This window comes from Ursus maritimus, unplaced genomic scaffold (genome assembly GCF_017311325.1).
Source record: "Ursus maritimus isolate PB19 unplaced genomic scaffold, ASM1731132v1 scaffold_5, whole genome shotgun sequence".
NCBI lineage: Eukaryota > Metazoa > Chordata > Mammalia > Carnivora > Ursidae > Ursus > Ursus maritimus.
The window spans coordinates 30,853,971-30,866,222 of record NW_024426663.1 but is presented as its reverse complement, the minus strand read 5'-3'; the positions used below and the strand labels follow the sequence as shown (position 1 = coordinate 30,866,222).

Here is a 12,252-nt window from a genome sequence, read left to right as displayed (position 1 = left end):
TTCTCACAGCTCAAGGTGGCGCAGGGCTGCCCTCTCTCCTGAGGGGACAATCAGTTCCTCCTTGCCACTTCCCGTTTCTGGTGTTTCTGGGCATTTCTTGGCCTGTGACTACATAATCTCTGCCTTTATTTTCTCATGGCTTTACTTCTGTGTCTGTGTCTTCTCTCTTCTGTGTCTTAAAAGGACGCTTGCCATTGGATTTAGGGCCCACCCAGAGAATCCAGGATGATCTCATTTCAAGATCATCAATTTAATCGACTCTTTTCCAAAAATGTCACATTCATAGATTTGGGGGGTTAGGACATGGTTGTGTCTTTGGGGGGGCCACATTAAACCCACTGTGTAAACCTCAATACAAAAATGGGCAAAAGATAAAAGATTTCACAAGGAAAGAGATGTTCAATTTCACTGGTAATCACATGCAACTTAAAATGATAAAACATCATTTGGGGCACCTAGGTGGCTCAGTCAGTTGGGCGTCTGCCTTCAGCTCAGGTCATGATCTCAGGGTCCTGGAATTGAGTCCGCATCGGGCTCCTTGCTCAGCGGGGAGCCTGCTTCTCCCTCTCCCTCTACCCCTCCACCTGTTCATGCTCTCATCTCTCTCTCTTTCTCAAATAAATAAATAAATAAATAAATAAATAAATAAATAAAATCTTTTAAAAAATTGATAAAACATTTTTCTGTAATTTCAGCATAGGTGAGAACACAAGGAAATAGGGGCTCTCCTACAGGCTTCTGGAAGTTATAAATTGTCACAGCCTTTCTGAAGGACAGTGTGATATTATATATAAAAATCATCAAAACTAGGTTCTTCCTTTGACCTCATGAATTCTCAGTAAGATCTACCACAAAGGTGTGCCTCATCACATTATTAATAATACTAAAATAGTAGAAATAACCTAAATGTCCAATGATAGGAGATAGGTTAAATGAATTATAGTATACCATAAATAAAAGTGGTAGAAGAATATTTAAAAGTATGAGAAAATTTAAATATAAAATGTATGATTAAAGCAGGTTATAAAAGTGCTAACCTGTGGATGAAGATGGTAGATTGAGCACATGCTAAACCCTATTTCACATACATGGATGATATATCAAAATATTATTTTGATAATAAATAGCTGACCTCAAAAGAAAGAAAAAGAAATTGTCAGGTCCCAGAAATGGAAAGTGCAGACATAGCAGTGTGTGGGAGATGACACTGTGCCTTCTAAGTTGTGACCAGGGCATGGTCAGCAGGTAGGCCGGGAGCCAGGAGCACACTGCCTATCTCCACCTGGAAGAAAAGACAGTCCACAACTAGCTTGCCCTAGACAAGGCTGGGATTTCCACCTGAGAAGGAAACCCTGAGCTTATCAGTATCTCTGCAAATACGGAAATCCAGAGCTGAGCTACTGGTAGAAAAGCTAGTTCAGACTTTTGTGAACCCTTTGGGGCTCAAGCAGGGGCAAACTCAAAACCCTACTGGAAAAAAAAAAAACAAAAAAAACAAAAAAAAACCTCTCAAGGAAAACCTCTATAACTCCAGATTCAAGCAGAAGATTCCTCTAGAACCATAATTCTGAATTTGGTCTAGTCTCCATAACTATTGTTGGTTATACCTATTGATATTTACCACATTAGAAACTAAATCCAAGAAACTTAATTTTAAGACACAATGAACTGCAAGTACACATTTCATTAACCCTTAGAGTAATGATGTCACCACACATGTAGCCTTTGGAAAATGCCACTGTACACTCAAAAATGCAAGTGAAAACCTCAAGTAACATTTTTTCTATTATGAAAATTATTTTGACCTCGCAGATTCCTTGACTGGTCTTTAGGGTTTCCTGGGAAACCCCAGACCACTCGTTGAGAGCCACTGCTGTAGAAGGTATGTTCATAGCCAAGAATTACTAAACCTGTAATGAAGGCCTGCACTATTTGAGATAGTCTACTAACCCAGTGAATGGGAAAATTCATACCTGAAGACTGAGAGATAATAGAATAATCTGAGAAGGGCTTCAAATCCAAATGTACGGTATGATCTAAAGGAATAATATGCAGAAGCATCTGCACAGTCTAAAGACTGGAATTAGAATCACTAATTGGTAAGAGTGGGGATCTCTGGATGGTAGAAATGCATATGGTTTTTATTTTATTCTTTGTAACTTTCTGAATTTTCCAATTATTTCTTAAGGATGTTTTAGTTTTATACTCAGAATATTGCTGTACATACTAAATTAAATTCAGACACTTCTTCAACAGAATATTGCTCACTTTGATTCACTTGAGAATATTGTTCTATGAAGAGGTCTAGGACCTTCAGAAAAGTTCATATACCTAAACAGTTTTGTTATTTGAATAGGCCTGTAGACTCCACTGATGTGGAGTGGGTGGAGCTTTCAGCAGTTGCTGAGGCCAGCTTGCCCTGGTTTAGGAGAGCTATTCTCCATAGAACAAATTAATTGTGTCAAAATTTCATAAAAAGGGGGCACCTGGGTGGCTCAGTCGGTAAAGTGTCTGCCTTCTGCTCCAGTTGTGATTCCAGGGTCCTGGGATTGAGCTCCATGTGTTGGTCTCTCTGCTCAACAGGGAGCCTGCTTCTCCCTCTCTCTCTGCTTAAGCTCTCTCTCTGTGTGTCAAATAAATAAATAAAATCTTTTTAAAAATTGCATAAAAAGAATGTTAATATACTTAAAATCAAAATTTCCAGGCTCTCTCAATGGCATTACTTAAAAATATGCAGATATGGTAAATACTCTTCATTTTTGTAGCAAATATCTCATAAAAGATAACATTTTGTAAACTTAATTTCAATTTTTAAGAGACTTGAAATATTGTATTTATTTAAAAATATTATTTTAATGTAGAATTTCTGCCTTTCATCTTGCTTCTCTCAATTCTAATTAGTGAGTTTTATGGTATTTTTTAATAGATAATAATTTTTTAATAATGTTAGAATTTAGATTTTTTTTTTAAATTTGACACATATTTACACATAAGTTTAAAGGTTTGGAGGACAAGCGGCATCCTTAAATAAAAGTCTGATGTCAAAGATTTGGACAGGCTGGGATGATGGGTCTGTATATATTCCTTTATCTCAGACGTCCTCTCCTCCCTCCCCAAAGCTTCTTTTCAGAATGCTCTTTCACTGCAGATATACATTTCTGCATTTTAACTCCAGTCACCTTCAGACAGTGTTTCTATTACACAAGGTTAGGCTATATGAAGTAGCAGTGTAGACATTCTTACATAGTACTTAGAGCTCCTACAAGGCCATATCCATCGTCTCATTTTTCTCCACCGAAGTCCAGAGCTCGGATATGCTGATCTTTTTTGTTGACAGTTACTTAAGGTCCAGAGGTTTCAAACCTGTGCTGACTAAGCATTTCAACCAATGTTTTCTGCCAGAATAAGCATCTTCATAATCTATCTGGTGTTCTGCACTGTGTCTATTGGACTATGTTCTTTTAATAATCACCAGAGCATTTTATTCAATATAAATTATACCTCAATGAAATAGATCTTAAGCCTTTTTTTAAAAAAATCGTTATCTTTGGACATGTGAAACAGCCTTAATAAAGAGGTATCTAGTTGTTTACAATCAGCCCTACTTCCAATGTGGGTGGTGGCTACTGAGTATTGCCTTTCTTTCTGACACGAATCATAGACTAAAATGTGTATTAGTTTGGACTAATGCATTATAGAGTCCTTCAAAATATTTCTGGACTTGTTGCAAATTTTAATGTTCATGTCATTGCCCTTTTATTTTAATGAAGCTCTATTTTGTGACATTACTATAATGTCATCACATATAATTAGTTTTATGTTCTATCTCCTAAGAGATGGAAAGTGATAAGGCTCTCATTGGGGTGGCTGGTGTGTGCTGTTATAGTCCTGACCAAATTATATAGCACTGACTTAAGGTGAAACATTATTCCCTCTTCTCAACTTCCATTCAGGTACAGGGATTTCCACTGCTCCCCAGGAGAGACAGATGTGGGAAAAACACTTGCAGCTTCTCCATTTCCCACCATGCACATACCCTCACTGCCCCCCAAGAAAGAAGGAGCAATTTCTCTGCAAACTGGGGGAAAGACTTTGGCCTGCTGGCCTCAGCTCCCATGGAGGTGCTTCCCTAGGTCTGCTACTCCTGCAGCATGGGAAGCTCCCTGGACAGCCTTCTCTCCAGGAAGGAGTCCTGCATGGTGCAGAGTCCCATGACTGGGAAGAAGGTGTGGCATCCGGGATAAAGTGTGGGCACAATTCTCCATCAGCTGGTGTAACTGATCACCATTTGTCTCCTCTGTTGAATGTCTCTGTTAGATCCGAACTTAGGAGGCAAAGAGGGTTGTTAGGTAATGAGCTCCTTCCCCCAAACCCAACATGCTAGAGACCTGCAAGGACTTTTGGGGGTTTCTGTCATCCAGGCATGGGAGGTGGGGCTGTCTTCTTCCCCAATTCTGCAGTTTCAGATCTCTGTTACCCTCATGGGCTCCCATTTCTACTAATTGCTGGTAGATGTAGTCTAAGTGGTTGGGCTTTGGAGTAGGCTTGTGTAGGTGTGAATTCTTACTGGGCAGATTTCGGTTTTCCTGTCTGTAAAATGGAGATTTAAAAAGCGTATGACCGTTGTTAAGATTCCTGTTTTGTGATAGTGCCTAGGGCCGACGTAATAATGGGCCAGCTATTGTCATTACTCTGTGCACAATGGCTTCAAAGCTGCATAAATACAGTTATTAAAATGATGGACTCTCCCAGCATCCAGAAGATTCTGGAACATTTTGGTGAGGAGGACCTATCCCAGATCTTTTGATGATGGTGCTGATGAGGGGTAAAGCAGAAGGAAGGACTGGAGGTTTGGGGACAGTGTGGGGAAACTGAGAGAAACAGCTGTGTGTGTGCTGGGGAGGGTTGTGCATGATGGGAACACATGTAGGATGATTTTGATATCATATATGGTGTGAGTGAGTATATGCTGTGTGGCATCAATCATCAAAGGAAAAAAAAAGAACTGAAAATCTGTTTTGTGAGAATAACTCTCTTTTATGTGTATAAATTATTATTTGTGCAAAATGATTGGCACACACATGGAAATAGAGCTGATTTGTGCATGTCATTAAATATATCCGATAAACTGTGCTGTAAATATTATTTGGTTGTAAGAGCCACTTCTGTAAATACAGGTTTTAATCAGCTGTGGGTCCTACTGCTTAGCATGATTAGCAGGGCATCTAAACAAGTAGTCGTTAAACCCTTATTGTAGCAGATCCTGTGAATGCCCTGCCTAGATACTCTTGGACCCTCTTCATTGTCTCTGCTTTCCTCCCCTGGCTCCAGGGGCCTTTGCTTCCACCAGCCAGCACCTGTACCCCTTCAGAGGACCGTCCTTGAGCCCTGGGAGCTGCTTAGCTTTGGATGCAGAGAGTCAGAAGTGACCATAGTCCATCTTCATCCTGGGTGGCCCTTAGCTAACAATGGGTGGGAGTGGGAGTGTGAAAGCCCCGCACCTTTGCCTTGAGTGGGAATAACTCTGAGTGGAGGCTGAAGCCTGCCTCCCCCCAGGACCCTGCCTAAAACTGCCCGTCCTGCCTCAGTTGTCCCCTCCTTTACCAACTCCTCTTAATAAATGGTTTGCACCTGACTCCTTATCATGGGTTCTGTTTCTGGGGAATCTGAATTAAAATCACTTAATACATGTCACATTTTCTCCTGGACACAGCATAACCACCACTTATTAATCCTCACAGCACTGTGAGGTGGTATGTCATTATCCTTATTTCATGGAGAAGTACACCGTCTTGCATTACGGAGAACAGGCAGCTGAACTTGACTGGAGGTGGTCGGAGGTTCATTGCTTTGCCTTCTTTCCTGCCCTTCTTGCCCACTGACATCTTGTTTAGAATGACTACAGGATTATCTTTTGAAGTACAGCCACCATGTTGGGATGGTTTATCTGAACAAACAAGACCATTTTTTGGAATTATTATCTGTATAAAGCCTATCATGAGTGAAGATAAGACAGATTTAGGCAAAAGACTATAAAACAATTTTTGTGTAGGAAACCAAGGTACCAGAATGACCAGGAGGACTGTTACTGCATTTACTAAGACCTTAGCAAGAGCACTGGGTAAAGCAGAGAGGGGTAAGGGGCAAGTCTTTGGGGTCAGACACATCTGGGCTGGAGTGCCAGGTCTCTGCTAATGAGCTTTGTGACCCTGGGCCAGTTATTTAATCTCAATAAGCCTTAATCTTCCCACCTGTATAATGGAGACTATAAAATCTATTTTGAATTGAGGATTGAAGTAAGGATTAAATAAAAGAATTAAAAATGTATATAAAGTTCTTGGCACAATGTCTGGCATTGAGTACACACAAAATCAAACATTTTTTTTTATTAAAATGATGTCTGGCACATATAATGTGGTGTAACTCAGTGATTCACCCTGAAATAGAGGAATATCATTTGAGTCTCTAAGCCTCCATCCTCAAACTCTTTTCCAGCTGCCTGCTCATCTTTTCTTACTCAGCTCATGGGTCCTCCCAGCTCTCCTTTCCCCTGACTCTTAGCTCTCCAGAGGGAGGGAGGGACGGAGGGAGGGAAGGAAGGAAGGAAAAGGAAAAGGAAAAGGAAGGGAGGAAGGAAGAGAGAGAGAAAGAGAGAAAGAAAGAAAGAGAAAAGAATGAAAGAAGAGAAAAAGGAAAAGAACAAACATAAAAACCTTCCATTAAGACATTTGGCAAAAAGGCTTGTAATCACATGTTTATTTTAATTTCATTTTGCTGTCTTCCAAAACACAGGCCTTGCAGAACCATGCTTCTGTGTGCCTCCTGGGCATTTGCAGTTATTCAGTGGGAACGATGCACAGTCTGTTTGCAAACAAATACCTTTTTGTCTTTATTGCTGGGTTTGTTTGTGATGTCTGAATGAGCCGTTTAAGTGTATGTTTGTATAGCTACTTATCAAGTATTTTATACTGGATACGAAAAGAAGGTAGAAATGGTTATTATGTAACTCATGTTTGCAACACTGCCACAGAGTAGAGCTTGGGAAGTTCATGATAGAGGAGGACTCTCTCACCTTTATATCATCTCTCTACAGTGGTGGGCCACCAGAGGAGACAGCTCAGTGGACAAGTGAAAGATCAGTTACCATGTGTTCAGCCCTAATGTGAGCCAAGACATAGGCCTCTCTCAGTGAGAAAGAAAACCAAATGGTGGGTTACAGGAGACCCATGACTCTGGTATCCAAGACAGCAGTTTACTGGAGTGGCAGTGGGACAAGGGGTGTGCGTGTGTCCAGAGATGAAGAAGGTAGAGACAAAGCTTGGAGTACTTACAGGATGGGGTTGTGAAGGCACATGGCATGTGGCTTACCTGTCCCTGCTGGTCTGGGGGTGACCTCTGAAAGGACAGACCCTGACTAGACTAACCACATGTTTTATCCAATGTTTATCAAAGGAATCTGAAATCATTTGATGAACTCTACCCATTTCCTACTAATATGACGGTTATACTGGGGGGTTATGCTAGGGGGTTGAAATATTCTGTTGCAGTTTTGGGTGCCATATGAGTCTTTCTTATTTATTGGAAGGAGATATAGTGAAAGTAGAGGGGAAATGCATTTTACAAATATACTTATATATTTGCCTTTGCAGTGTGTGCATGTCTCTGAGCAATACTATTTTTCTCAATCAGAGTATATCTTTATAACACTTTCAAATGTGTTAGATGTGCTTTCAGAGGGGCCAGATGTCCTGTTTTACTCTCTGGGGAATGCCTGTGTATTCTATTAAAGTTCCCAGGGGACAGAGTTTCTTAAACACCAAATAATAATAATTAACAACAGTGAAACTGATAAGTATTGCAAGCGCTGATCACACCTGAGCAGAGAACCAGCATCCAGTGTGCATGTGGACAGTGAGATCAAAGAAAGGAAAAGCTATTTCTGTGTCTTAGTCTGAGGGGCAGTGAAAAGAGACCAAGAAATAAATGGTAAAAAAAGACAAGAAAGGAATAATAAATATTTCGTGTGGTTTTTCTTCTTTTGCAGTTCTGTTTTGACCCCAAAGTGGATGATGCAGTCAGGGCCGAACCACTGATCAGAGTCTGAAGAATTCCTGTCTTCGCATTGGCCATTGGTTGAGAGAAGATGGAAGACTCTTACAAGGATAGGACTTCACTGATGAAGGGTGCCAAGGACATTGCCCGAGAGGTGAAGAAACAAACAGTAAAGAAGGTGAGTCAGGCAGTGGACCGGGCCCAGGATGAATACACGCAGAGGTCCTACAGTCGATTCCAAGATGAAGAGAATGATGACTATTACCCATCGGGAGAGACCTATGATGGGGACGCCAATGATGATGAAGGCTCCAGTGAAGCTACCGAGGGTCATGATGAAGAAGATGAAATCTATGAAGGGGAGTATCAGGGCATCCCCAGTATGAACCAAGGGAAGGACAGCATTGTGTCAGTGGGGCAGCCTAAGGGGGATGTGCACAAGGACCGGCAGGAGCTGGAGTCAGAGAGGAAAGCTGATGAGGAAGAACTAGCCCAGCAGTATGAGCTGATAATCCAAGAGTGTGGTCACGGCCGTTTCCAGTGGGCCCTTTTCTTCGTCCTGGGCATGGCCCTGATGGCGGACGGTGTGGAGGTGTTTGTTGTTGGCTTCGTGTTGCCCAGCGCTGAGACAGACCTATGCATTCCAAATTCAGGATCCGGATGGCTAGGTGAGTGCCCTGCCTCAGTGAGACAAATTCTGAACCTGGATTATTTGTTGAGCACAGTTAACAAATAGAGTAAATACTTTTCATCCAGAGCACTGCATTTTTTCCCCAATGCTTTATTATGAAAAATTTTAAACATACAAAAGAAAAAAAAATATTGTACAAGGATGCCCATATATATCCACCACCTGGATCCTATAGCTAACATTTGATACCATATTTTCTTTATCATCTATCCACCCATTAATCCAACTTATATCTTTATGCATTTCAAAGTTAGAGCAATAGATTTTAACTTATAATATTATAAATGTTTTATTGGTTTCTCCTTTATTAACTTCCAAAGATATGCCCTTGGAAGCTAATAAAGCTATTATATGAAAACCTATTTGAGTACTTTTCTAAATATAGAGGTTAATTCTATAAAACTCTGACAAATGTGATTTCAAATTTCAAATTTTATGTATGATACTATGATTTAAATACTTTGGGGACCCTGCTAATTTTTTTTTCTATAATCTATGTGTATGTTTGCTTGTTTATCTCATAGAATTTATTCATGGAATAGATTCTTATCTTACTCATAGAATTTTCTCTAGATGACTTTTTCTATCGTTTTCAAAGTTCATACTTTTGCACCTAAACTGGAAAAACTTCCTCATATGATTTAAAAGTCTCTTTCAAATCATATTAATATCTCAATTATATGTGTAAAAATAATATGATCTCTCTATAAAATATCTAGATAGCAGATTTGATTTTTGTTTTAAAGTTACCATGGGGCACCTGGGTGGCTCAGTTGGTTAAGCATCTGACACCTGATTTTGGCTCAAGTCATGATCTCACATCTCTCACATTGGGCTCTGAGCCTGCTTGGGATTCTCTCCCTCCCTCACCCTCCCTCCGCCCCTCCCCTTGCACATGCTCGCACACACACACTTTCTCTCTAAGATAAATAAGTAAATTAAATAATTAAATTAAACAAAAATAAAGTTACCATGCCCTCAAGGTTCATGTTGTTGCAAAGCTTAGTTAACATTCCCACTTATTTCCCTTGCTTGATCTCACCACCCTGATCATGACCTGAGCCTAAATCAAGAGTTGAACACTTAACCAACTGAGCCACCCAGGTACCCCAAATGCCATTTTCTACCTGTTCTGTGACATTGCGACAGAGATATCATAAATGAGAAAAGGATTTATATCTTATTTAACAGTTGTTTCTTTATATGACTTCCTCCTAGCATCTATTTTTTTAGTCATTTAACTGAGAGAGATCCGTGGAAGCAGACTGGGGGGGGGGCGGTGGGAATGGGGCATGTTTTGCATGTTTTTGCTGGTAGACTCAACTGTGTGTTCAGCCATCAAAATACAGAACATGATTCAGAGGAGGGTCCTTAGTCATTTGTCAAATTGATCATTTCAGTGTATCGCTTGTATATCTAGCACTGTGTTTTGTCTTTGTTTTTTTTCTTTTGGTGAGCAGATATATCTATGTAAACCTGGGCATCAAAATATTTATGAAGAATTTGCAAAATCAGAACATTTTAAGAAGATAGATCCTTTAAAATACATCCACACACATATTTAATAATTGGAAGCTTAATTTTAGGACAAAAATCTTTTCCCATTATATGCTAGCTTTTATACTGGAAACGTTGCAGGGAAATCTAAACTGAGCTTGCCCTTGTGCCTTTATCTTCTTGGTCCTGAGTGGAAGCACAGCATCGCCCATGGTTCTCTTATCAGTCTATCCCAGAAACCTGTAAACCCCGATGATGTTACACACCCCTAGGTGGCATCCGGAAGTGTAGATAATGCTGTGGGACAATCAGAGCACAGATATTTTCAGGTTTCCATAAATGTTGACTGCTTTAGTGAAGTAAAAATGTGTCCCCAGGAGTATACAGTTTCCCTCAACATTGCGAGTCCTCAGCAGAAGAATTTTAATGGTTTCCTAACTGTGCCTTCCAGACTTGCATTTCAATTATTTTGCCATTGTAATTTCACTTATAATTGCATTCTAATGGAGTTTTTTTAGACAGGCGTTTAAATTGTTTTGCCATTTTCATTTCATCGAATAATAGCTTTGTAATATAATTACCACACTAAGTCACAGCAGTGGGATCAAAATGCAAGAAAGATGCATGACCCATGTTTGGTGGTATTTGGGAGATATAGATTTGGAAATAATTTCTCATTTGTTACTGAGCATTTTGTCATTTTCTCAAGGAAGATCAGGAAAAAAATATTAACAAATTTATGTCTCAGTTATTTGGGAGATAAATCATCTCTTGGTATTGCTAGAAGTTTGACTTCAAAGGAGTTAAGAGCATCCTGTGTGTGCATGTGTCTATGTGTATGGTCTGTGTGTGTATATAACATTGTTAATGGGCTGGGTAAAAGAGTAAATATTTAATTATCTAACAAACTGCTATTTGAGGGAGGAAGTGTAGTTGCTTTAAGATAATCCATGCTTTATTGTCAAAGTCTGTTTAATTGAGCACTTATTATGTGCAAAGCACAGTGTTACCACAGGGGATAATAGGACAAATAAGGACAAGGTTCTATATCCAAAGAAGTTACCCTCTAGTACGGAGAACTCACAAATGCCTGCAGGTTAATGGTATAAAGAAGCAAGTATCAATAGCTGGGAGAGAGGTGTTAAGTAAAGAGACTTGAGGCTAAGAGACCACATGAGGGGTTAGGACCTCACCAACGGAGTGTGGAAAAGGCAAGGATTTAAGTGCTATTCCAGAGGTTGGAGTCATCAGGGATTGGTCCTTGATTAATTCAGTTGGTGGAACAAGTGGACAGTTGATGAAAAGAAGGAGATTCATCAAATTAAGTAATGCAGAGTGCAGGTTTTCACATGAGGAAGAAGGATGAAGAGTTGCTTTTAGACTTCTCACTGAGAGATCCTCGGGGGTGTCCGAAGAGCCCCGCGGGTTACTCTCCGTTTGGGCTGGAGCATAGTGGGTTTGTGAGCCATCTCATTTAAGATCACACTACCAACGTCATTTAAGTGAACTTAACCAGGGGGCCAGCAGTGTCCTGCAGAAGGCCGTTTACGGGGCTGGTGGTGAGGAGGAGGACTGAGAAAGAGAAGCCGGAGCAAGAGGAGCAGCCAGGAGAGTGGGAAGGCCTGGAAGTTGTGGGAAAAGGAAGAGATGTGTAACTCTTGGGTGCTGCAGGGTTGTGCAGGAAAGGTTGCAAAGGGTCTCTCAGTTCAAGCATTGAAGAATTTCTTGGCTGTGCAAACAGCTCTTGAGAGGAGCACAGTGAGCAAGGCTACTTATTAAAGGGTTCGACAGCTAAAGAACACAAATTTTTAAACATCTTATCTGGCGTATCAGTGACTTCAGCTGCCGCTCTGATGTTACAGTAGGTTCTGTGTTAGGTTAAGTAGTATTTGTGGAGTGGCTTTATGTGTGGGGCATGGCCTGAGGCCCTGTAAGGGAGATTGAGATGAGTAAGGATTGGTTCCTATTTTCAAGGGAAATCCTGGTATTTCCCAGCTTTCCATGTCTTAGGG

The 12,252-nt window shown here is 40.4% G+C and overlaps 1 protein-coding gene across 2 annotated transcripts in view; it reads left to right on the top strand.

The window, feature by feature from the left end:
* Positions 1-8,092: 8,092 nt before the first annotated feature.
* Positions 8,093-12,252, top strand: part of SV2C (synaptic vesicle glycoprotein 2C) — a 153,744-nt gene continuing 149,584 nt past the window's right edge. For both annotated transcript variants that reach the window (XM_008691274.2, XM_008691273.2), the window contains exon 1: positions 8,093-8,720. In XM_008691274.2, coding sequence (XP_008689496.1) covers positions 8,144-8,720 — 577 coding nt within the window. In that variant the 5' untranslated portion in view covers positions 8,093-8,143. The remainder of the gene's footprint in view (positions 8,721-12,252) is intronic.